The 24308-nt window shown below is 51.2% G+C and overlaps 1 protein-coding gene across 2 annotated transcripts; it reads right to left on the reverse strand.

Moving 5' to 3' along the window:
- Window positions 1–737: 737 nt before the first annotated feature.
- Window positions 738–11525, reverse strand: PRSS36 (serine protease 36). Of its 2 annotated transcripts, XM_066275752.1 has the most exons (15): window positions 11449–11525; window positions 11113–11148; window positions 10876–10911; window positions 10509–10671; window positions 9882–10162; window positions 7229–7395; window positions 4124–4373; window positions 3886–4015; window positions 3283–3539; window positions 3032–3195; window positions 2420–2657; window positions 2168–2309; window positions 1713–1978; window positions 1517–1638; window positions 738–1249 (listed from the first exon to the last, which is right to left on the reverse strand). In XM_066275752.1, exons 1-15 carry the CDS (start codon window positions 11483–11485, stop codon window positions 971–973), a joined length of 2568 nt encoding a protein of 855 aa, XP_066131849.1. In that variant the 5' UTR covers window positions 11486–11525; the 3' UTR covers window positions 738–970. The 2 variants fall into 2 exon arrangements, with proteins under 2 accessions (XP_066131849.1, XP_066131850.1); XM_066275753.1 differs by lacking the exon at window positions 1517–1638 and having other exon boundaries at window positions 1082–1249.
- Window positions 11526–24308: the final 12783 nt, after the last annotated feature.

Here is a 24308-nt window from a genome sequence, read left to right on the forward strand (position 1 = left end):
TCCCCAGGACCCCACTTGCTCTATTTCTGTGCTCAACCATTCCCTCTATGACCCTTTCCGGACCTGCAGCCGGGGGTGCCCATGTGTGTCCCCACTATGCGTGGAACGCTTCGTGGGCTCATCCCTCACCTCACACCCTAGCTGGCTGTGAGTTAGTAGTTAGCAGGGAAAGTGCTTGAATTAATGCAGAGAACTGCACTGAGAAGTGGTGGGTGAGGTGGATGGATGGACAGACAAGGACGGTCCTGGGACTCAGACCCTGGGGGCACCTGGCAGGGTGTGGAGGTTGTAGACTGTTGAAGGGTACAAGTGTCATGTGTGTACTAGGGACACTAGAGGTGTAAACTTTGGGACTCCATCAGGGTGTGCGGATGGGGGTGGCTCCCTGTGTGTACAGGATACTGACAGACCCTGGATCCTTCCTTCTATGACCCTCACCCTCAGTCCTTCTTATTCGGAGGGGAGGGGCAGCAGGGGCAGAACTAGGGGTGAGGTGTTCAGCAGGTGCTGGGCATGCTGATTCCATTGGGGCAGTGACACACACCCAGCTGGGCACCCAGCCTCCCCCGCCCTGGGGCAGGAATGAGGGACAGCTGCCACGTTATCAGGGACACATTTCCTGGGAGCCCAAGGCCTGACTCACAGAGGCCCAGGAAGGAGGGGCCCTACCCCTGGGCTTCCCTCCCTCTAGCCCCCCAGCCCGCACTCAGCGATGCCACAAGGCCGTGTGTCTTTGTTTACACCTTTATTGTCCACTCCTGCGGTCCCCGGGGATTCCTGGGCACAAACTACCCAGACGCTGAGGCCCAGTGAGCTGAAGCTGCTGCCGTCTAGGTGGGTGGGGAGCTCTGGAGTTCTGGCAAAGGGGTTGAAAGCCGGTCAAGTCACATTCCAACCCCACTGGGAGGGAAGTGGAGGGCTGAAGGGGGTGGGGAAGGTGAAGGGGTGGTGGTCCAGGGACCCAGACCCCTCAACCCTGGATCAAGGGGGTCAGCAGCAGCAGGAACAGAGCGGCAGGAGAAGAGCCTGAGGCTCCAGCCATGTCCAGGGGACAGAGGTGGCTGCCTTCAGGGGGCCAGTAGGGGGAGCCACTGGGGATCAGGAAATGGGCCTCTCCCACCGTCTGGGAGATCCAGGCCTCTTCAGGGCCAACGGAGGCAAACAGCTCCAGGCTCCCTCGGACAGCCATGCCCACGAGGACCCAGGCGCCTTCCTCACTCTGGCACAGGAGTGGAGGTGCTGAGGTCACCTGCAGAGTACAAGCCAAGGCCCAAAGGGTCTCTTATCCTTCTTCTTGGTCCCCTGCACCTCCACCGAGGGTCCAGTCACAGAGTTCTGCTTGTCCCCCTCCCTAGGCACCCAGCCCCCTGGTCGCTCTCCAAGGTCCAAGCCGGAAGTGCTGCTCTTCCCATCTCAGGCCCAGCACCCGAGAATTTTCACCCTGTTCTTTCTCTGGGGCTCAGCTGCCCGGCTCGACCTCTCCCCTCCCTGGACCAGGATGCCCAGGCCCCTGTACCTCACACCTGTCTTCCTGCCCCTCTGCATACATGACACAAAGAGTCCCAGGGGGCAGGATGCCCTGATAGAGGCAGTGACAGAGTCGTGGTGTCAAGATGGAGACAGCAGCTGCCACAGGGACTAGAGAGGAGAAAGAGGGTTGTCCCTGGTATTCTGGGCTCCAGCCACCCCACCCCTAAGACCCAGGCTCTCACCTCGGTCCTGGGGGTCCTTCCAGCCCAACACCCAGCAGCTGCCCCCCAGGGGGACACCCCCTGGGTGAAGGCAGATGGACAAGGCTGAAGGGGAGGGCTCCACCCGGGAGCTCAGCTCCAGGAGGGCCAGGGGGGGCCGAAGTCCCAGGTGCCGGGGCAGACGGATGCTGATGACCAACCGGGATACCTGGTGGCCCTGTGGGAGGGGACTGGCCCCTGTCCGGCCCAGGTACACTTCAATATAAGGCACTGTTGTAGAGCCTGGCCTGTTGGAACAAGGCCCAGTGTTACCCCCTCCCCACCCTCCATCCTCATCCACCTGCTGGTAACAATGTTTCCAGCCCAGGGGAAAGGGTAGATCTAAGAACCCTAAAGGGAGACTTTCCCACTATACTGAAAGACTCCTTTGGCCCATATCCCAATTTCCCACCCTTGCTCAGATGGGTGAGACCCACCTGAGGACACAATGAGTGGCTGCCAGGACCCAGCCTGGGGCCACGAGGATCCCAGTGCAGACTCGCTCACCAGCCACATGCACCTCGGCCAGCCATGGCCACAGGAGCCCCGCTGGAGCGGGCTCCGGCCGCAGGCCACAGGCTAGGGAGAGGAGAGGACCGCCTCAGTTGGGGTCTCACAGCTGACCCCTGAAGTCCCAATCAGGGATCTAAGCACCCCCCAAAACTAAGCCCCAAGGGCCTCCTGCTCACCACCATGTTCTGATTGGGGAGGACAAGTCTGTGTCTCAGTCTCCTCCCCCTCAGGGCCCCAGTCCCAAGTCAGCTGGTCCTCTAGGTAGGCTCCCCGAGTCACGTGGCTGATCCATGGGCCGTGGGTCTGAAGAGGGTAGAAGGTTCTGGGACGCAGGCAGCCACCGGAGAAGTCTCGGATTCCAGCCAGGAACCAGGTCCCTTCCTCCCGGCACACAAGGCTCCAACTGGAGTCGTTCTGCAACAAGAGTGTGTGTGTGACCAACCTCTGCGTTTCCGTGTGTTTGTGTGTGTAAGTTAGTTGATGAGAGTATATCAAAAGTCCTGCGTCTTTCCTTGACTCCACATTCCCCCGTTTTCAGACATAAGTCCGGCTTCTCCAACTAACAAACAACCTGTATCAGAAGTCAACCCTCACCTTAGGATTCCCTATAAACCCAAGGGTAGCGAGAAAGCCGCACAAAGCCCAGAGCTCGTCTCGGGGCCCTCCCAAAAGTTCCCCAGGGCCAGGCTCCACCCCCAGCGCTTTCAGACTCCGCCTTAAACCCGGCTACGCCTCGGGAGCGCTCCGCCTCCGTTTGGGGTCTCGCAGGCCCCGCCCCCGCCGCTAACCCAGCAGCGGCCCGCCTCCTCCTCCTCCTGGTAGGCGGGGCAGAGCGCGTGCGGCGGGTCTCCAGGCGGCGGCACTGTCGCCCCCTGGCGGCCGTGCAAACAGTGACACCACCAGCCGCCCAACAGCTCCGCCTCCAGCAGCGCGTTCGGGCCGGGCGCCGGTTCTGGGAGGGAAAAGGAGGGCAGTCCGCGCACGGCGCCGGAGAGCCTCGCGCCGGCCCGCCCAGTCCCACGCTGGGGTCCCTGCTCACCGCCGCGGCCCCAGCGAGCCAGGCGGCAGCGGCTCCCGGGCAGGAAGTAGTGTTCTGGGTGAGGTAGACACACTGGCCGCGGGGCCACGCTCAGGTTCACGGGCGCGCGCAGCTGCAGCAGCGCCAGGTCCGAGGCGTCGTCCCAGGACGCGTTCTTGTGCCGCACGAGGCGCGCCACCTGCTCTGCGCGCGTCCGCGAAGGCAGCCACACGCGCCAGCTGTCCAGGTCGCGGGGCGGGCGGTCCGAGCTGCTGGGGCTGCGGGGTGGGGAGACTAGGGACGTGGGCTGGATTCCGCACCCTGGGCTTGTAAACAACTCACCTCTGACTTTAGGCTCCATTCTCCCAGGCTAGGACTGTCTCCCGGGCCTGAGAATTGCACCCTCAGACTGCCTCCTCCTGTATCAAACTTAGACTACCCCTCTGCTCATCCCCGATGGACAGGACCCCGCTTTGCGAGATGGATCTTACGTCTCCTAAGACCCCCTCGCCCGCACTCCAGGCTGGGGTGCCCCGCCCCCAGAGCTGGGATCAGGTAGATAGAGTCTCATGCTGATGGGTTGGGGGAGGCAAGAATCTGTCCGAGACATGGGTTTTCACTCACTCCAGAAAGCAGCTGGCAGGTGCCAAGACCCAGCTTTCAGACACCAGCGCCCCATGGCAGGGTCTGGATCCGGGCACTATCACCTGAGCCTCCCAAGGCCAGGCCCCTGGCCTCGGGGCTTTCCCACACTCTGAGGAGTGAGAGGCCTGGGTCAGCAGACCTCTGGAACCCCCAGAACTTCCCACCCCAATTCAAATGTCCCATGTTTAACAGACATCCAAGGGTCCTAGTCCCTCACCTGGCAGGGCAATGGTGCAGTTCTCATCCACGGGCTTCCAGGGGCCGGATTGGGGCCCCCGGGACTGGCTGGGAAAGGCAGGCCCAGGCTGTGAGCCCATCACCTGCTCCCGGATCCATGCCTCGTAGGGAGCCACAGCAGTGAAGACTCCGGGGCGGTTCCTTCGTGCGCAGCCAAAGCCAAAGCTGGTGATTCCCGCCAGGAACCATCTGCCGTGTTCCTCACAGACCAGGGGCCCCCCAGAGTCTCCCTGATGATAGATGACTCAGTGTCAAGGGACCACCCCAAGGACCCATCAGCTTATACGGGGCCACCTTCCAAAGGGTCTACTCTTGGCCCAACAGTATAGCCACCCTCTCCTAGAACCCTGCCTGGGCTGGGTCGGCTTCCGTATTCTCTCCACCTCTAACCAGAAGGAAGCCTTGTAAAGCAGAAAGGCTGAGGAACAGCCGAGTCAAGAGCACCAAATGAATGCACTGGAGGCCAGGCCAGAGAGGCCCAAAGCTCTCACTCAGAGTGAAATGATTAAAAAGAAAAAAAAAGATTTTATTGATTTTAGAGAGAGGAGAGAGAGAAGTGGGGAGAGTGGGAACCAGCAACTGGTAGTAGCTGCTTCTCGTATGTGCCTTGGCTCAGCAAGCCTGGGGGTTTTAAACCGGCAACCTCAGCATTCCAGGTCGGCATTTTACCGAGTGTCACCACAGGTCAGGCCCAATGAACAGTTCAAGTAAATTTTCAATTGTTGTTCTGTTTTGACTTTTTTTCTTTGGGAGAGAGAGGGTGAGAAGCATCAACTTGTAGTTGCTTTCACTTTAATTGTACATTGAGTTGTTCGTGTGTGACTTGACCAGGGCTGTGCCAATGTCCCCTTGCTCAAGCCAGCAACCTTGGTCTTTTCATGCCAGTGACCTTTGGGCTCAAGCTGTTGAGCTTTTGGGATTGTGTGGACGATCCACTGTTCAAGCCAGTGACCCCATGCTGATGGCCTGTGGTCAGAGCTAGTGACCTCAGTAAGTGCATCCAGTTGTTAGGGTAAATCAGAGATGCTAGCATTTAGGAGGCTGTTAGAAATAGGAAATCTAAAAGCAGCAAGAAGAGACAGGAGGAGGAACTACAATGAACAGACACTAAAACAGTAGTCCTGGGCTATTTCATACTTAGAGGCATTGTTCCTAAGACATCCCTGTAGTTCAGGTCAGGCATCTGTGACCTGAACAGGGTTACAGAGAAGGCTCAGAATCACCTAGAACTGTACTGTCCAATATGGTAGACACTAAATAAAGTTAAAGCCTTGGCCAGGTAGCTGTGTTGGTTAGAGCATCGTCCTGAAGTACCAAGGTTGCAGGTTCGATCCCCAGTAAGGGCACCAATGAATGCACAAATAAGTGAAAAAACAAAATCTCTCTCTCCCCTTTCATCTTTCTAAAGTTAAGTTTTAAAAAATGAATCAACTGGCCCTGGCCGGTTGGCTCAGTGGTAGAGCGTCGGCGTGTGGAAGTCCCAGGTTCAATTCCTGGCCAGGGCACACAGGGGAAGCGCCCATCTGCTTCTCCACCCTTCCCCCTCTCCTTTCTCTCTGTCTCTCTCTTCCCTTCCGGCAGCCAAGGCTCCATTGGAGCAAAGTTGGCCCAGGCTTTAAGGATGGCTCCATGGCCTCTGCCTCATGTGCTAGAATGGCTCTGGTTGCAGAGGAGCAACAGCCCAGGTAGATCCCGGTCGGGTGCTTCTAACTTTGGAAAAATATTTTAAAAAATAAAAAAAGGAATGAATCAACCAATGAGCCATAGCCAAGTAGCTCAGTTGGTTAGAGCGTCATCTGGATGTGCCAAGTTGCTGGTTCGATCCCTGGTCAGGGCACATACAAGAAGCAACCACTGAATGCATAAATAAGTGGAACAACAAATTGATGTTTCTCTCCCTTTCTCTCTAAAATCAATCAAAAATTTCAAAAAAATTTAAATTTAATTTCTCAGTTACACTAACCACATTTCAAATGTTCAGTGGACAGTATGGTTAGTCACTACTATCTTGGACAGTGCAGATGTAGAACGTTTCCATCACCATAGGAAGTGACGTTGCACAGCGCTGGGCTAGAGGAATTGGAACTGTTTGCATCCTGTCTGAGAGGGCAGGGGATTGTCTGCAGGTCCCGGAACTTCGTAATTGGGAGAGACCCTGAAGACCATCTGGCTTGAAAGCCCGTCACTACCATGCATGCTGAGGACCCTAAGAAATGTGTGTCATTTGAGGAAGGTTTCTGGGGAAAATGGCTAAAATAGACTATATTTTGGCCTTCGACAGGTTATCTGGAAAATTCTCTTCTGTGAAGGATTAATTCATTTTTAAAGATAACTATGGAGTACCAACTATTTTTTACTGATTGATTTTAGAGAGAGGAGAGAGAGAGAGATGGAGGATCAGAGGAGCAAGAAGCATCATCACAGTAGTTGCTTCTTGTATGTGCCTTGACCAGGCAAAGCCAGGGTTTCAAACCAGTGACCTCAGCGTTCCAGGTTGAGGCTTTATCTACTGTGCCACCACAGGCCAGGCTATGAGTATCTACTAATAGGTGCTGTGCTTTGTCCTTCTATATCCTGATCTCAGGAAAGGCCCATCGAACACCCAGTGAGAGCCAGAGAGTAGGATTATAATAATACTAGCTAATACTTATTTAGCTCTTATTAAGGATGACATGCTGTTCTAAGGGCTCTTACCTATACAAATTCATTTAACCATCATAACCACCCTATGAGGTAGGTAACAGTATCATTTCCATCTTGATGGAAATAAGGAGGTTAAATGACTTGGCCAAAGTCATCCAGCTAATAAGTGGTGGGGCCAGGCTTCAAATGGGGCAGACTCACTCCAGAGTCTGGCACATAACACTGCATTATGCTGCCATAAATAACAGCGCCCACTGTTGAGCTCCAAGTTCTTTCCATTTATAATCTTCACATCAATCCCATCCATTGGCAACCTTGTACTCTTTCTGAAGGAAAGGCTCAGAGATATGAAAGAGATGGTATTTGTCTGTTTCCCACACTGCCTCCTATTGGTTACAGTCCTGCCTGGCCTTGTCAAGGAGGAGCAGGGCCCGCCCCTCACCTGGCAGGTGTCCCTGCGGCCCTCCGGGTAGCCAGCACACAGCATCCCCGGCAACAGCTGAAAAGTGAGGTTAAAGGGGCCAGGCCGGCTGTAGAGACACTGACAGGCAGCTTCTCCCAGCAGCTTTAGCTCCACTTCTTGCAGCACCCAGGGGGGAGGCAGGGGATCTGCAGGCAGAACCAGAGAGCAAATGCTGGGAGACAGGAGTCCGGCCTTTGTCCTCTTCAGCTCCCTCCTGGACAGCTCTCTCTAGGTGCCCCAGCTTCAAGCCAACACATCCAAAACCAATCGCCTGCCCCTACTCCTCTCTGTCCTTCTTCCTACATCCTCCCCTCAAGAATGGCCCCATCAAGCACCCAGTGAGGGCTTTTGTGGATGGTTTTGTAGCAGAAAGGTACCCAGACAGCATAGGATGTATGTGGGCACTGGAATCACGAGGCCGCGAGCCCCGACGTGGGCTGTGTGGGTCCTGAGAGGGACAGATCGCAACAAAGATGCCGTGCTGTACCCAGGTGCCAAGCATGGAATCCGGGTGTCATCCCTGACTCTGGCCTCAACTTCTCCTCCCCAATCTGCTCCCGGGTCGAGAAAACCTCTCATTTGGGACCTTTTGGCGTTTTCACTGCAACTGTCCTCGTTCAGGAGGCACAACTGTGGGCCTGGATATTGGCTTGGCCTCCTCACGGATCTGTCCCCCAACACGTCCTTCACTTGTTGCTGCCAGAGAAACAATTTGAAAGCTCTGCTCTGATCTTACCAAGGACCGTCCAGTGCAGGGGTCCTCAAACTTTTTACACAGGGGGCCAGTTCACTATCCCTCAGACCATTGGAGGGCCAGACTATAAAAAAAACTATGAACAAATCCCTATGCATACTGCACATATCTTATTTTAAAGTAAAAAAACAAAATGGGAACAAATACAATATTTAAAATAAAGAACAAGTAAATTTAAATCAACAAACTGACCAGTATTTCAATGGGAACTATGGGCCTGCTTTTGGCTAATGAGATGGTCAATGTGCTCCTCTCACTGACCACCAATGAAAGAGGTGCCCCTTCTGGAAGTGTGGCGGGGGCCGGATAAGTGGCCTCAGGGGGCTGCATGCGGCCCGCGGGCTGTAGTTTGGGGACCCCTGGTCCAGTGGATCCCACTATCTAAACCTGAGGCCTCAGTCCTTTCCTGATGCGAGCCTGCTTTCAATGGGGACCAAGTCTCAGGATTCAGAAAAAGTGGGTCAGGAGTGGACAGAGCTCCTTCCTTCCCTCCCCAGCATCCAGAGAGGTCAGATGCTGGCTGAGGCTGTACTTGAGGGTCAACCAGGGAAGTGTAGGGCTTGTCCTGGGGGTCCCTGGAGCTGGTCGGGCCCCCTGGCCCCCAGCCTGACTGGAAGGCCTTCACGGTGCAGCCCCTGTTGCCTCCGCCCCCTCCACTGCAGCTGGGCAGCCTGACCCTTCTCCATCTACTGTGCCTCACGTGGATCTCCAAGACGGCTTCTGTTTCTCTCCGCCTTCCTGGAATGCCAGCTTATGTCCTGACTTAGCAAAACCTCTTCCCAAACCTCCTGCTCTGGGTGCTGTTGTCAGGATGGCACGGCCCCATCCACTACAGGCTTCCTAGGTGCTCATCGACCCTTCCTTGTCACCTCCTGCCCTGATGGAGTCCCTGAGAGCAAAGGCTGTGCCATCTCCTCCTCAGGTATTCTCGCTCAAGCCCCTGGCATCGCAGAGGTCTGATCGCAGGTGTGGAATTACTGTGTGGGCCTTGCTAACCCGGAAAAATAAAATTGGGTGATGGGGGGGAGAAGTTGTCTACTTCTCCTTATACTTTCTGACATAAGTGTTTGCTTATTCAGCCAAATAAGTATTATTGTCTACCTACTGGAATGTAAACTCCGAGAGGACAGGAATTTCTCTGTTATGTTCACTGGTTTATCTTTAATGTCTAACACCATGTCTGGCACAAGGAGGGGCTCAAAATATATCTGTTGAATAAATAAAAGGTGGCCTGACTGAATGAGGGTGATAAGGGTGAGTAGGGAGAAGACAGGAGGTGGGGGAGCAGAGAGACGAGTGTGGGGGGAGGTAGGGTGGAAGGAAGCAGGACAGGAGGGAGCGAGGGCAGAAACACGTTGGTGGAATGCCTGCTGTACACCGGGTGCTGAGTTTAGTGCTGGATCGCCCAGGGTGAGCAGATCTAAAACGCATTAATTACTGCTGTGAAGCTTACGTGGATGTTCTCATTTAATCCATCCAACAACCCTAGGAAGTGGAGACTACTTCCAATTTTCAGAGGAAGAAATGAAGTGGGTGTCGTGCTTTGTCTGAAATAGCAGAGCTAACGTGGAGACTCTAGTCTGATCCTAAATCCAGGAAAGACAAAACCGGAAGGAGAAGTGAGGAGGGGATGAGGGGTATGATTCAGTGGTCTTAGTTTGCGAGCCCTTGGGGAGGAGGACGGATGGAGATGCTGGCAAGGTGCTTCCTTACCGGTGGTCTAGCAACCCCGGCCCCGCCCCGTGAGCCCCACTTCCCGAGGCCCCGCCCCTGACCCGCCCACCCCCGATCCCCAATCTTCAGGGCGCGCCCTCGAGGTCCCGCCCAGAGTACCTTTCATAGGCCCTCCCGTCGGATAACCCACCCCGCCTCACTCACCCGCCTCCTGTACGTCCCCCCAGCCGGTGGCCCAGCAGGACGTGCCGTGCGCGAAGTGGTGCGAGGCGCGCGGCAGGCACACGGGCCGCACGTTGGGGCCCAGACGGGCGGGCGCGGCCAGGCGCAGGAGGGCCAGGTCGGCTCCCAGTTCCACGCTGCTGTAGTTGTCGGGCACCAGGATGGCCGCCACGTCGCGGACGTGCGCGGAGTCCAGGGGCCCGTCCTGGGAGTGCACGCCCAGCAGTACCGACCACTCGGCCGCGGGCTCCAAGGTCCCGTTGCTGCACCAAGGCCCAGGCGGGAGGGGTTAGGTTGACCCCACGGAGGGGGCAGATCCTTGTAGGGGTTGGGGGGTTCAGAACCTGGGGGAAGGTGGGTCCAGCAGGAACCCAGAAGGGGCGGAGTCGGTTCCACTTCTAGGACTAGGGCGATTAAAACTGAGATAGACTGGAGGTAGGTGGTTGACTGGGGATATGGGAACCTTGGAATTATGACTTGGATATTTACCAGCCATTACTACACTCAGAACCAGGATGCCCCTCTGAACACCTAGCTGAGTACGCGGGGTCGGGCTGCGGGCGGGCTTGGCTTTTCTTGGAGAGGAGCAGGACATGCGTGAATACTCACTCTACGAAACAGTGAGCAGCGGAGAGGACCCAGGAGGGGGCGATGAGGGAGCCCCCGCAGATATGGCCCCCGCTCTGGTGCAGGCTCACCTGCCACGGCCAGCTGCCCAGCTGTGCATCTGAGCCCCCCACGATTCTGGTAGAGGATTCAGGTCGACCACAGTCTGCAGTGAGATTTCGTGGGGGGTAAGATCCGGTCCCTGTCCCCCACCCCACTTCACTTTGCCTCCCGGAACAGAGAACAAAACGGACCCAGGCACTTTTGCACTTCTGGTCATTTTCACCTCCTTCATTGCCTGGCCAACCTTAACCTCCTGGTAGATCTGAGACGAACCCACACCCCCGCCCACTCCCGGCTCCCTTCTTACCCAGATCTTCAGGTGCGTCTTGAGTAGGACTGAGAGCTGGGAGTTGGAGTGAAGAGAGGAAGATACTGATGACACCGGTCCCTGGCCGGCCCAGCTCTCGTCTTCCTCCTCCCTCCTCCACCCTGTCTTCCTTGCCCACTCCCCGGGTTTTCAGCACTGCCCCCCCCCCAGCACCCATGCTGTCCCTCCTAGCTCTTCATGCCTTTGCACCTGACTTTCCCAGTGCAGGTGCCTTACCTGAGTTCTGGAAGGCTCCAGGGATGGGGCTGATGGCTGGAAGGAGGGAAGCAGAAGAGGCTGGAGATCTAACACTTACAACCTGCTCTCCCTGACCCCTTCCCCAGGATTTCACAGCTACGCCCTCCCACCCACACACTGCAGCCAGGCCTCCTTTCTCGCTCTGCTCTCTACAGGATTGGGGGATTGCTCTCCCTCCTGACACTTCCCTCCCTCCCTCTTCTGCTGGCCCCCTCCCTTTATTCTCCCCCTGCAGAGCTCAGGAGTCCTGCTTTCCTGCCCCTCAGATGCTAGGACCCAGGCCCCTTGCAGCCAGCCTCTGTCTCCTGAGGTTACCAAGGATCACAAGTGGGAGAAGCAGGTGCTGGAACATGGCACATTTGAGGCAGCTGGAGGCACAGAGATGGGTGAAGGTCTCCTCCCTGCCACAGCTCTGTCACTGTCTGGGCAGCCGGTGACTTCTGATGGTCCCAGGAACTGCCACACCCTCCCTGGCCAGAGCCCATCTCTGGGAATCTGAGAGGATCTGGGGTTGGAAGGGAGAAGTAGGGAGCCTGATGGCCCAACCCAGGGCCCTCTCATCTCTGGAGGCCCAGGGTGGGGGTGGGAGGCAGATGTCCTAGTTCCGGGACACCTGTTGGGTGGGGGAGGGAGGAGTGGAGAATCCTGTGGGCAAAGAGAGAAGAGGACAGACAGGGGCTGGGAGGCCAATGTTGGTGAGGCAGGGCTACAGGTGAGCAATGGCCCTTGGGACAGGGAGGTGGCCCCTCATTGGCATGACTCATCTGAGACCTCACCTCTATTTGGGGTGCGGTTACCCCAGTGGCTTGGGCTTTTCTTCTCACACAGCTCTAGTTACTGAAGTTGCAGGCCAGGCCTGGGAAGGGAGCCCTAGGGAATACAATCCCATCCCAACAAAAGGATCACAGATTCCGGCAGGTTAGGCAGGGCACAAGACTCTGGGAGGGAGCTGGGCAGGCTGGCAAGATTCCGGCAGGTTAGGCAGGGTGCAAGACTCTGGGAGGGAGCTGGGCAGGCTGGCAAGGGCAGAAAAATGACTCCACCCTTTTCTGCCTTAGAATGAATACCCTCAGGGGTTCTGTCACTTACTCTGTGTGGCCTTGGGAAAGTCACGCAACCCCTCACTGTACATCAATCCAAGCCCACTTAAGAAACACATGGCATCTCTCAAAGAGCAATTGAGTAAGTTCCATGAAGGAACTAGATTGCTCACAAAAATTAAGGGATATTTTATCACTTCATATTCATTTTGAAATATTCCCTCATTTTTGTGAGCAGTCTGTTTACAAAGGGGAGCAGGGTTAAGGAAAACCAGCAAGGGCGGCGATGCTCCCGGGCTATCAGTGATGGAGAGCCCTGCCTGAAGAGCCAAAGAGAGGGAGAAGGTACTGGAACCAAGAAAGAGAGAGAACTGCAGATGGAGGTGCGGGCCAGCCAACAGGAGTGCCTTCAGTGGAACGCAGCCTCGATCAACCTGTGGCTCAGCAGGCAAGGAGCCCGGAAGTAAAACCCCCTCCGCGCTCCCCTCCTCCCCTCTCATCACCTGCCAGCTCCCTCCATGTCTGAGACCTAGACCTACCAGAAGCAAGGGAGCCACTACTGTGGCTCATAAAAGTCACTCCCTGGGGGAACAGATTGGGATGGAGAATGATGATGGAGGGTGAGGAATAGGGTGAAGAAATAAAATGGAGTCATTCCGGTCAGGCTGCTGAACTGTTCACTTCAAGTGGGCTGAACCACAAGGGAAAGTAATTTTGGTTTTGACTGACTCTGGGAACTGACGCCCTTGAACTTTGCAGTCCTGCATCAATACCTGGACGCACATCAGTGCCTTGTGTGTTAATCCCTGGGCATCCATGAAGCCTTCAGTCCGAATGGCTTCGAGAAGAAAATATTCCTTTGCCTAGACCCCTGGTCAGCAAACTGCGGCTCGTGAGCCTAATTTAAGTCTAAAAAATTTGGCTCTCAAAAGAAATTTCAATCGTTGTCCTGTTGATATTTCGCTCTGTTGACTAATGAGTTTGCCGACCACTGCCACTCAGCCAATCGAAAGGACCTAAATAAATCTTTGTCATTTACTTCTAGCAAGGCCTCCTGACTCTTTTTTTAGTGTGTTTGACAAGGAGCAAACAAAAAATATGCACACACATACCTATTTTTTTTTACCAATAATATAAGTTAGTGATTATATATATATATATGTATATATATATAATTTTTTTTTTGAGAGAGAGAGAGACAGGAAGGGAGAGAGATGAGAAGCATCAACTCATAGTTGCGACACTTCAGTTGTTCATTGATTGCTTACACGCCTTGCCGAAGGTGCGGGGGCGTTCAGCCAAGTTAGTGGCCCCTTGCTCATGCCAGTGATCTTTGGGCTCAAACTAGCAACCATGGGATCATGTTGATGATCCCAAACTCAAGCCAGAGACCCTGCATTCAATCTGGTGAGCCCACACTCAAGCCAGCGACCTCAGGGTTTTGAACCTTGCACCTCAGCGCTCTACCCACTGCGCTACCATCAGTCAGGTGATACTATTATTATTCTATCGTCCCAGTTTCCCTGGGAAACAGAGGCACAGGCATAGCCTCCATGCGTGTGCTTTATTTGGGGACACCATCTCCGGACAACGGGAGAGAGGGGAAATGAGATGTCATCTGAGAAGGAGGTAACGCAAACACAGGGACCCCATGACTGATGGGGTGCAGTTGGCAATCTTGCTAGTTTTGGTTAGCACATGGCAGACAGTGAAGGTAAACTTGGCGGTAACAACTTCAGACGTGTTAACACAATCTTGGATCTGCTAACTCCCCTCAGGCGCTCGTTGTTGAGAATTTGTCCCTCTAAGGCAGGGGTCCCCAAACTTTTTACACAGGGGGCCAGTTCACTGTCCCTCAGACCGTTGGAGGGCCAGGCTATAAAAAAAACTATGAACAAATCCCTATGCACACGGCACATATCTTATTTTAAAGTAAAAAAACAAAACGGGAACAAATACAATATTTAAAATAAAGAACAAGTAAATTTAAATCAACAAACTGACCAGTATTTCAGTGGGAACTATGCTCCTTTCACTGACCACCAATGAAAGAGGTGCCTCTTCTGGAAGTGCGGTGGTGGCCGAATAAATGGCCTCAGGGGGCCGCATGCGGCCCGCAGGCCGTAGTTTGGGGACCCTTGCTCTAAGGGTACAGAACCAGTTATTTAGCCGACAAACACTCAGAAAAGTGAGGTAACTGGCATTGGTCAAAGGTAGGAAAGACAGAGAAAATGTGTAGGGTGTCTCCGTCGGGGAAAGCGCTGCCTTCCTCCGACAGATCCAGTCGCCCTGGCGAGCCACCGTGCCACTCGGAGGAGCCAGCCCTATTCCTCAGGCCTGGTAGGTTGGGGAAACCGTTAAGAGTTACTTACTGTCTTAGAGAAGCAGTTCTCAAACATGGTCTGAGAACTGGAGGGATTCCCGAGCCTCTTTCAAAGGTGCTCGAAGCCAAAACTGTTTCCATGATGTCAAGTGTGCAGTGCAGGTTTTCAAATGCTACATGATACATGCTGTCCCAAAAGGCTGGTGCAGAAGCAGACGCGAGAAACATATGTAGGTTTTCATTAGCATATAACACTGATTTGTTATTTTGAATGAATTAATAACTATTTTAAGTATTTCTCAGGTTTAATTTCAAATGCAATACATATTAATTGATATAACCCACATAAGCTATAGCTCTTTGGATTTCTCAATAATTTTTTTTTTTCATTTTTCCAAAGCTGGAAACGGGGAGGCAGTCAGACAGACTCCCGCATGCGCCCGACCGGGATCCACCCGGCATGCCCACCAGGGGCGATGTTCTGCCCCTCTGGGGCGTCGCTCTGTTGCATCCAGAGCCATTCTAGCGCCTGAGGCAGAGGCCACAGAGCCATCCCCAGCGCCCAGGCCATCTTTGCTCCAATGGAGCCTCGGCTGCAGGAGGGGAAGAGAGAGACAGAGAGGAAGGAGAGGGGGAGGGGTGGAGAAGCAGATGAGTGCTTCTCCTGTGTGCCCTGGTCGGGAATCGAACCCGGGACTCCTGCACGCCAGGCCAACGCTCTACCACTGAGCCAACCGACCAGGGTGTATTTCTCAATAATTTTTAAGAGGGTAAGGAAGTCCTGTCTGAGCAGTGGTGGTGCAGTGGATAGAGCCTTGACCCCCAACGTGGAGGCTGCTGGTTCAAAACCCAAAGGTCGTGGGCTTGAGCATGGGCTGGTGGGCTTGAGTGCAGGCTCTCCAGCTTGAATTGGGTCTATTTTGAGTGCGGGATGGTAGACACAATCCCCAAAATTGCTAGCTTGAACCCAAAGGTAGCTGGCTTGAAGCCCAAAGTCGCTGGCTTGACCAAGTGGTCACTGGCTTAGCTGAGCCTAGGTCTGACCCCTGGTCAAGGCACATATGAGAAGCAATCAGTGCACAACTAAAGTGAAGCAACTATGAATTGATGCTCCTCACTCTCTCTCTCAAAAAAAGTAAAATAAAGTTGAGACTTAAAAAAAGAAAAAAGAGCCTGACCTGTGGTGGCGCAGTGGATAAAGCGTCGACCTGGAATGCTGAGGTCGCCAGTTTGAAACCTCGGACTTGCCTGGTCAAGGCACATATGGGAGTTGATGCTTCCTGCTCCCCCTTCTCTATCTCTTTCTCTCTCTCTCTCTCTCTCTCCTCTCTAAAATGAATAAATAAAAAAAAATTAACCAAAACAAAAAAAAGAAAAGCCTGATCTGTGGTGGCGCAGTGGATAAAAGCTTCAACGTGGAAAGCTGAGGTCACTGGGCTTGCCCAGTGAGGCACATATGGGAGTTGATGCTTCCTGCTCCTCCCCCCTTCTCTCTCTCTCTCTTTCTGTGTCTCTCTCTAAAAATGAACAAATAAAATCTAAACAAGTAATCATAATAAGAAAAACTTTAAAAAAAACACACAGAAAAAAAGTGTAAGGAAGTCCAGAGACCAAAATGTTTGAGAACTACTGAATTGGAGCAGGTGGTTTGTAGGTGAGGGTCTTCATGGCGTGCATGTTTTGCTTTAACCATCCTACACACTCTTTCTGTGTTTTCCTTCCCTTCCTTCCTTCCTTCCTTCCTTCCTTCCTTCCTTCCTTCCTTCCTTCCTTCCTTCCTCCCTCCCTCCCTCCCTCCCTCCCTCCCTCCCTCCCTCCCTCCCTCCTTTCTTTCCTTCCTTCCTTCCTTCCTTCTTTCTTTATCTTTCTCTCTCTCTCTCTCTTTCTTTCTCTCTTGTTCTTTTTTCTTTTTTTGATGGTTCCTTTGTCCCCAGATGCCCTTGTTTAGGAATCACTGCTCTAAGCTTTGCAACAGACAACACAAAGAGAGAAAGCAAAGCAGGAGTCTCTCTCTTCTAGAGAGAGAGGAGGGTACTTCATGGGGAGGGTACTTCAGTGTAATGAAACTATCTTCAACACATAATAGTGCAAAAGCAGCAGAGTTTTATAATGTTGCTCTTTATAGTGCTGCTTACTGTTATCCAATAACACCACAATCAAACCACCTTCAGTAAAACAAGGGTGCCTCTGGGTAAGAAGGCAATACATGGATACAGTTCTCTGGTGGTCTGATTAGTGGAAGGGGAAATGTGTTCGTTTTCTATTGTTAACACAACAAATTATCATACAGTTAGTGGCTTAAAACAACATAAATCTTACCATTTTGAGATTTAGAAGTCTGATAACTGGCCTTGCTGGCCTAAACTTATGGTGTCTTTAGGGATGTGTTTTTTTTCCAGGAAGAATTCCGGGAGAATTCTTTTTTTTTTTTTTTTTTGTATCTTTCTGAAGCTGGAAACGGGGAGGCAGTCAGATAGACTCCCGCATGCACCCGACCGGGATCCACCCGGCATGCCCACCAAGGGGCGATGCTCTGCCCATCCGGGGCGTCGCTCTGTTGTGACCAGAGCCACTCTAGCGCCTGAGGCAAAGGCCATAGTGCCATCCCCAGCGCCTGGGCCATCTTTGCTCCAATGGAGCCTCAGCTGCGGGAGGGGAAGAGAGAGACAGAGAGGAAGGAGAGGGGGAGGGGTGGAGAAGCAGATGGGTGCTTCTCCTGTGTGCCCTGACCAGGAATCGAACCCGGGACTTCCGCACGCCTGGCCGACACTCTACCACTGAGCCAACCGGCCAGGGCGAGAATTCTTTTCCTGGCCTTTTCCAGCTTTCAGAGGCTGCTCTTACTCCTTGGCTCATGGACCCTTTCCTCCATCTTCAGAGGTAGCAACATTGCATCTCTCTGACCCCCTTTCTGTCTTCACATCTTTCTCTTTGACCAAAACCAGGAAAGGCTCTCTCCATGTGGTCACTCTGCATGGTGTTGGACCCAGGGTGAAACCCTAAGGTTGCTGCCTTGAGCGTGGGCTCATCTGGCTTGAGTGCGGGTTCACTGGCTTGAGTGCAGGGTCACTGGCTCAGCTGGAGCCCTGCAGTCAAGGCACATATGAGAAGCAATCAATGAACAACTAAAGTGCCACAACTACCAGCTGATGCTTCTCATCTCTCTCCCTTCCTGTCTGTCTCTCACACTAAACAAACAAACAAGATTTTATTTATTTATTTTACAGCAAGTGAAGGGTGGAGGGAACAAGAAGTAGTTGCTTCACTCTAGCTCTTCATTTGTTGCTTGTTGTATGTACCTTGACCGAGCAAACCCAGGGTTTCGAACTGGCAATGTCAGTGTTTCAGGTTGGCGCTCTATGCACTGTGCCACCACAGGCCAGGCAGCTGGTTGAGTCTTGTATGTGCCCCAACCTTGGAGACTGAACCTGCAACCTTGGTGAACCAGGATGACACTCTAACCAACTCAGTTACCTGGCCAGGACCTCTTTGGCAGTTTTGATTAACGCTAAACACATACCTACATTATGACGCAACAATCATACTTCTGTGACTAGATTCAAGAGAAAGAAGTGCACCGAAAGACACGAGCATAGCATAGTGTCCACTGTAGCTTGACCCACAGAGCCCAAACCCCCAACAAAATGAATGTCCAGGAAATTTGGCAAATAAATTGTGGTATATCCCTACAACAGACTACTATGCAGCAATAAGAAGATTACTGACAGCCTGACCAGGCGGTGGTGCAGTGGATAGAGCATCAGACTGGGATGCAGAGGACCCAGGTTCGAGACCCCGAGGTCGCCAGCTTGAGCGTGGGCTCATCTGGTTTGAGCAAAAAGCCCACCAGCTTGAACCCAAGGTCGCTGGCTCCAGCAAGGGGTTACTTGGTCTGCTGAAGGACCGCGGTTAAGGCACATATGAGAAAGCAATCAATGAACAACTAAGGTGTTGCAACGCACAACGAAAAGCTAATGATTGATGCTTCTTATCTCTCTCCGTTCCTGTCTGTCTGTCCCTGTCTATTCCTCTCTCTGACTCACTCTCTGTTTCTGTAAAAAAATAAAATAAAATAAAATAAAAATTTTATGCTTAACTTCTTTTAAAAAAAAAGATTACTGACATATGTAACAATATGAATGGTTCTCATGGAAACTATGTTCAATGAATATATGTCATATGAAAGTTAAGAACAGCCTGACCAGTGGCGGTGGTAAAACGGATAGAACATTGGACTGGGACACAGAGGACCCAGGTTTGAAACCCCAAGGTTGCTGGCTTGAGCACGGGCTCACCAGCTTGAGCACGGAGTTGCTGGCTTGAGTGTGGGATCATAGCCATGACCCCATGTTCACTGGTTTAAGCCCAAAGGCCCAAGGTCGTTGGCTTGAGTCCTAGGTCACTGGCTTGAGCAAGGGGTCCCTCACTCTGCTGTAGTCCCTCCCTGTCCCCGGTCAAGGCACATAGGAGAAAGCAGTCAATGAACAACTAAGGAGCCACAATGAAGAATTGATGTTTCTCATCTCTCTTTCTTCCTGTCTGTTTGTTCCTATCCTCCATCCCTCTCTCTGCCTCTCTCTGTCACCAAAAAAAAAAAAAAAAAAAAAAAAGAACAAAACAAATGAGTAGTGATAGGGTCAGAATAGTGGTTATCTTTGGCAGAAGCATTGACTGGGAAACAGTGCGAAGGAGCTTGCTGAGAGCAGAACAGACCTGTATCTAGTGTGAGGTGGTTTCTACTCAGGTGTATGAGGTGTATGTCAATGTAAAATTTCATTGACCTGTATGTTAAGATGAGTACAGTTCGCCTGACCAGGCCATGGCGCAGTGGATAGAACGTCGGACTGGGATGCAGAGGACCCAAGTTCGAGACCCCCAAGGTGCCAGCTTGAGCACGGGCTCATCTGGTTTGAGCAGGGCTCACCAGCTTGAGCCCAAGGTTGCTGGCTCGAGCAAGAGGTCACTCCGTCTGCTGTAGCTCCCTGGTCAAGGCACATATGAGAAATCAATCAATGAACAACTAAGGAACCGCAACAAAGAATTGATGTTTCTCATCTCTCTCCCTTCCTGTCTGTCCCTATCTGTCCCTCTCTCTGTCTCTGCCACAAAAAACAAACAAACAAAAAGATGAGTACAGTTTATGCAATTTTATTGCGCGATCATTATGCCTGAATAAAAAGAGACAAAACACATTTGGCAGTTAAGTGCATTCGAGGGTCAGTTAAGGAGAAACTAACTGAACCAGCTGCAAAGATGCTCTCCCAGGCCCCAGACCTGGGTGAGAGGCGGAGCGTTAGTTACATCAGATACAGCAGGGCACGCGCACGTTATGCACTTTCGGAAAGTTAAGGCAAAATAAAGAAACCTTTAGCAATCGGAGAAACAATGAAGGCATACTTAACCAAAAGTTGTTGGTGTTACATTCCGGATAGAAAAGATATTTGCTTTAAAAAAAAATTGGTAACAGGTTACTTTTTCCTGAATCGGCCTTTTCACTAAAAAAGCTGATTATCACTGACCTAGAAAAAAGACATTCTTCAGATAATCCTTAAAAAAATATTGTTTCTGGGGGTGCGGGGTGCTGGCTGAATAAAGGTGCCAAAAGGAGGGAGCAGGAGACTGCTTGACAGGTTGAGGGTAGAGCCACGCACGCCGCAGATCGGTGACGCCCGGCGGTACTGTATCTCCTGGTGTAAGGAGAGGTCCCTCCGCTTCCGCTTCCGCTTCCGCTTCCGCTTCCGGTCAGGGCTGTTCTGGGAAGACCTTGCGGTCAAGACCGGGTGTCCGCTCTAATGCACATGGGAACAGGCTCCATCACAGAGCAAGGTTGCAAATATTTCAGTTTGGGAAACTGTTAAAGCAGGTGCAACACTGGTGAGTTTGCCAGATAAAAGAAATGCTTAGTTCAATCTGAATTTCACTAGGTACCATGAAATATTTGGGGAATACTTACAGTAAAAATGTATCTGTGGGCCCTGGCCGGTTGGCTCAGCGGTAGAGCGTCGGCCTGGCGTGCGGGGGACCCGGGTTCGATTCCCGGCCAGGGCACATAGGAGAAGCGCCCATTTGCTCTCCACCCCCCTCCCTCCTTCCTCTCTGTCTCTCTCTTCTCCTCCTGCAGCCAAGGCTCCATTGGAGCAAAGATGGCCCGGGCGCTGGGGATGGCTCCTTGGCCTCTGCCCCAGGCGCTAGAGTGGCTCTCGTCTCGGCAGAGCGACGCCCCCTGGTGGGCAGAGCATCGGCCCCTGCTGGGCGTGCCGGGTAGATCCCAGTCGGGCGCATGCGGGAGTCTGTCTGACTGTCTCTCCCCGTTTCCAGCTTCAGAAAAATACAAAAACAAACAAACAAACAAACAAAAATGTATTTGTGTTTATCTGAAATTCAGATTTAATTGGGCGTCCCGTATATTTATTCACTAACACTGGCAAACCTACACCCTTGGCCATACGTCATCTTGCTAAATTACCATGTGTTTTCTGGAAGAACGATACTTTCTGGAATGTGCCTCCAAATAAGTTGAGGTGGGCTCTAAAATGCACACTCCATGCTACTAAATGGAGTGACACTGTGAATGGGCATATTTGAGACTATTGATAGACGTTGAGGCCAGATTGACTGCAATCTGTACTAGAAGCCTGATTAATTAGTAATCATACGTATGAGCGAGACGTCTTCGGTCTTCCCTCTTGAGTCAGGAAGAGTAATGGCTCCTCCTTCCATTTCTCTGCGCCAGACACCCCACCTCTGCCTCAATCACCTGGTCTCCAGGAACCATGCTGATATATTGATAGATTACCACAATCCTTTCCCTCCATACAGGCTCCAAACAACTGAAGCCTAGCAGAGTCAAAAATTGTCCCAGGACTCAGCACTTTGGTCTCAAGTAAGCAGCCCTAGCTGCAGAGTATCTCAGGCCCGGCCGATGGTGGCACAGTGGATAGAGCGTGCACCTGGAATGCTCAGGTCTGCAGTTGGAAACCCCAAGGTCGCCGGCCTGAGTGCGGGCTTGCCAGCTTGAGCGGGGGGGGGGGGGGGGGGGGGGGGGGGGGGGGGGGGTTTTGCAGGCTTGAGCGGGGATCATCAACATGATCCCAAAGGTCATTGGCTTGAAGCCCAAAGTTGCTGGTTTGAGCTCAAGGTCGCTGGTTTGAAGCCCAAAGTTGCTGGCTTGAGCCCACAGTCGCTGGCTTGAGCAAGGATTCACTGGAACAGCTTGAGCCCCCTTTTCCCAAGGCACATATGAGAAAGCAATCAATGAACAACTAAGGTGTCGCAACTATGAGTTGATGCTTCTCACTCTCTCTCTTCATTCTCTCCCTCTCTCTCTCAAATAATAATAAAAAAAGAGAGCCTCAGTTTAGTGAGATGCCCTACATGCTATTGGGAGGGCAGTCCCTAGGAAACTGAGGGAACCGTCTGGGTTGGGGTCTGGGAGAGAGACTCTCTGCCTCTGAGGAGAGCTGCTGTGGGCTCTCCTACACAAACTGGACAGGTGTGGCTGAGTCTGTGCAGCCCGTGGAGCTGAGAGGATTCCAGGAGAGGATGGGAGTGAGGGCAAGAGTTCTGAGAAGTGGTTGAAGGCAATAAGGTCCCGACTTGGAGGCCTGAACTCAGCAAGCTTTCTGGACCTCTTTAGTAAACAAGGAGCATGGGACATGGTGGGACCTTGGGTATTCATACCATAGTAGACGTTAAACAAAAAACTTACACAACTGAAACTTTTCTGAAAGAAAGGGTTTATTGAGACATATGCTAGCCAGAAAAGGACCAGGTCCTGGGGCATAATGTCTAAACCAGCAGGGCTAGGTGGAAAAGGTAAGTGTGTACTGGAGTTGACAGGCATTTTTTTTTTCCCTTAAGCTTTGGTAAGTTTTATTGGAATAAAATGTCCCCTTGCCTGGATAGCTCAGTTAGTTAGAGCATCGTCTCGGAGTTGGATGGTTGGATCCTCAGCCAGAGCACCTACAGGAACAGGTGGGTGTTTCTGTCACATGCTCTTTCTCTCTTCCCCTCCCCCCTCTCTAAATAAAATAAATAAATAAATAAATAAATATTACAAAAATTCAATGGAAGGTGGCTTTTATTTATAGAATTTAATGTGTGTGGGGCTGTCCAATCCACTTGGACATGATTGAAGATAACCATTAAGCCTGTTTATGTATTTTCTTATTTTTAGTTTGCAAGCAAAAATTTTTGTTTGGTTCACATTCATAAAAATACTAATATGTAAATAAAAAATAAGCCCTACCTTATCTATTCTTTAGTTAAATTAAAACAGCTTCAAAAACTAACACAATTCAGACTGGTTCAGTCTTGAAATGTAACCCAATAAGACTAAAAACTAAACATTTCAGGTCTACTGAATGTGTACCAAATAGTAAAACACCTGAAGGCCTAGGGCTCTTTGACTGATTTACCTCAATAAGAGAACCTGTTTTCGGCCTGGCTGGTTGGCTCAGTGGTAGAGCATCGGACGAGCATGTAGATGTCCCAGGTTCAATTCCCGGTCAGGGCACACAAAAGAAGCACCCATCTGCTTCTCCCCCCCTTCTCTCCCTCCTCCCCTCTTGTAGCCAGTGGCTTGATTGGTTCAAGCATGGCCCCATGTGCTGCGGTGGCTCCGTTGGTCTAAAGCCAGTGGTTCTCAAACTTTTTGAAGTCGGGGTGCATTTAAAATCCTACAAATAATTGTAGGCGCACTATATACAAATTTCTGAGAAATATGTTATAATAAGTTAAATATTAAAGAAAAAGATATAAAGTCCAAGCGTGCTTTTATGGTAATTAAACAATAAATGCAACAAAATTAAATTTATTCTGATATTAAAAAACATTTTTAGCCTGACCTGTGGTGGCGCAGTGGATAAAGCGTCGACCTGGAATGCTGAGGTTGCCGGTTCGAAACCCTGGCCTTGCCCAGTCAAGGCACATATGGGAGTTGATGCTTCCTGCTCCTCCCCTCCCTCTCTCCCCCCTTCTCTAAAATGAATAAATAAAATCTTAAAAAAAACAAACAAAAACATTTTTATGTTACATTTTTTGAGTTATGCTTTTTAGAATTCATAAAAAAGGGGTTAAAATACAAAAACAACATAAAAGTTGTAGTTCTTAGTAAGATTTAGTAAATTCAGCAGGTCCTGGCATGAATGTGTTAAATTTTTTCATTGTTGTGTTTATAAGAAACATGAGCCTGATGTGTCCTAGCAAATTCTTCAATGTTTGGGCATATATTTGAAAGGCAAACTCTCATTTCCTCATCAATACAGTGCAGAATTCTTCTCTTTTTACTCTTAATTGTGTTGAGGGTAGAAAATCCTAATTCACATAAATAGGATGTTGAAAATTGTAGTAAAATGTTCAAAGCTTTTTTAGATATTGCCACATGTTCTTTTATAGAAATCCAAAAGGCTTCAAGAGACAATTCCTTATGTTTAATAATCAATCCATGATCAGTGGATATAGCTGCCAGTTCTTCTGTTAATGTTAAACCAAAATCACTTGAAGCTTCCATGAGTGGGTTTCTAATCCAATCATATTGTTCAGGGTTAAGTGATAGAAAATGCTATAAAATTAAATTCTGCCCGTCAGCCTTCAAGTCCTATTTTATTTACACTTAACTTTTGCTCACGTGCAGAATTGGATTCTTCAATATCACACTTCTTTTTGAGAAATCTATCCATTTTATTTGTGTATTTATCTAAAAATAATATAATGATGTGTTAATAATAAATATAATAATGATGTGTTAACAAAAAGCGGTATTTCTGTAATAAAATGGTATAACAGAGTACCTATATTTATTTTTATATCTG

This window comes from Saccopteryx bilineata, chromosome 4 (assembly GCF_036850765.1).
Source record: "Saccopteryx bilineata isolate mSacBil1 chromosome 4, mSacBil1_pri_phased_curated, whole genome shotgun sequence".
Taxonomy (NCBI): Eukaryota; Metazoa; Chordata; class Mammalia; order Chiroptera; family Emballonuridae; genus Saccopteryx; species Saccopteryx bilineata.

Coding starts and splice junctions, on each gene's coding strand:
- PRSS36 (XM_066275752.1), bottom strand. CDS start 11,485: ATGTTCCAGCACCTGCTTCTCCCACTTGTGATCCTTG. Junction 11,149..11,448: donor TCTCCCACTTGTGATCCTTG/GTAACCTCAGGA, acceptor CCCTCCTTCCAG/CCATCAGCCCCATCCCTGGA. Junction 10,163..10,508: donor GCTGCTCACTGTTTCGTAGA/GTGAGTATTCAC, acceptor GCCTTGGTGCAG/CAACGGGACCTTGGAGCCCG.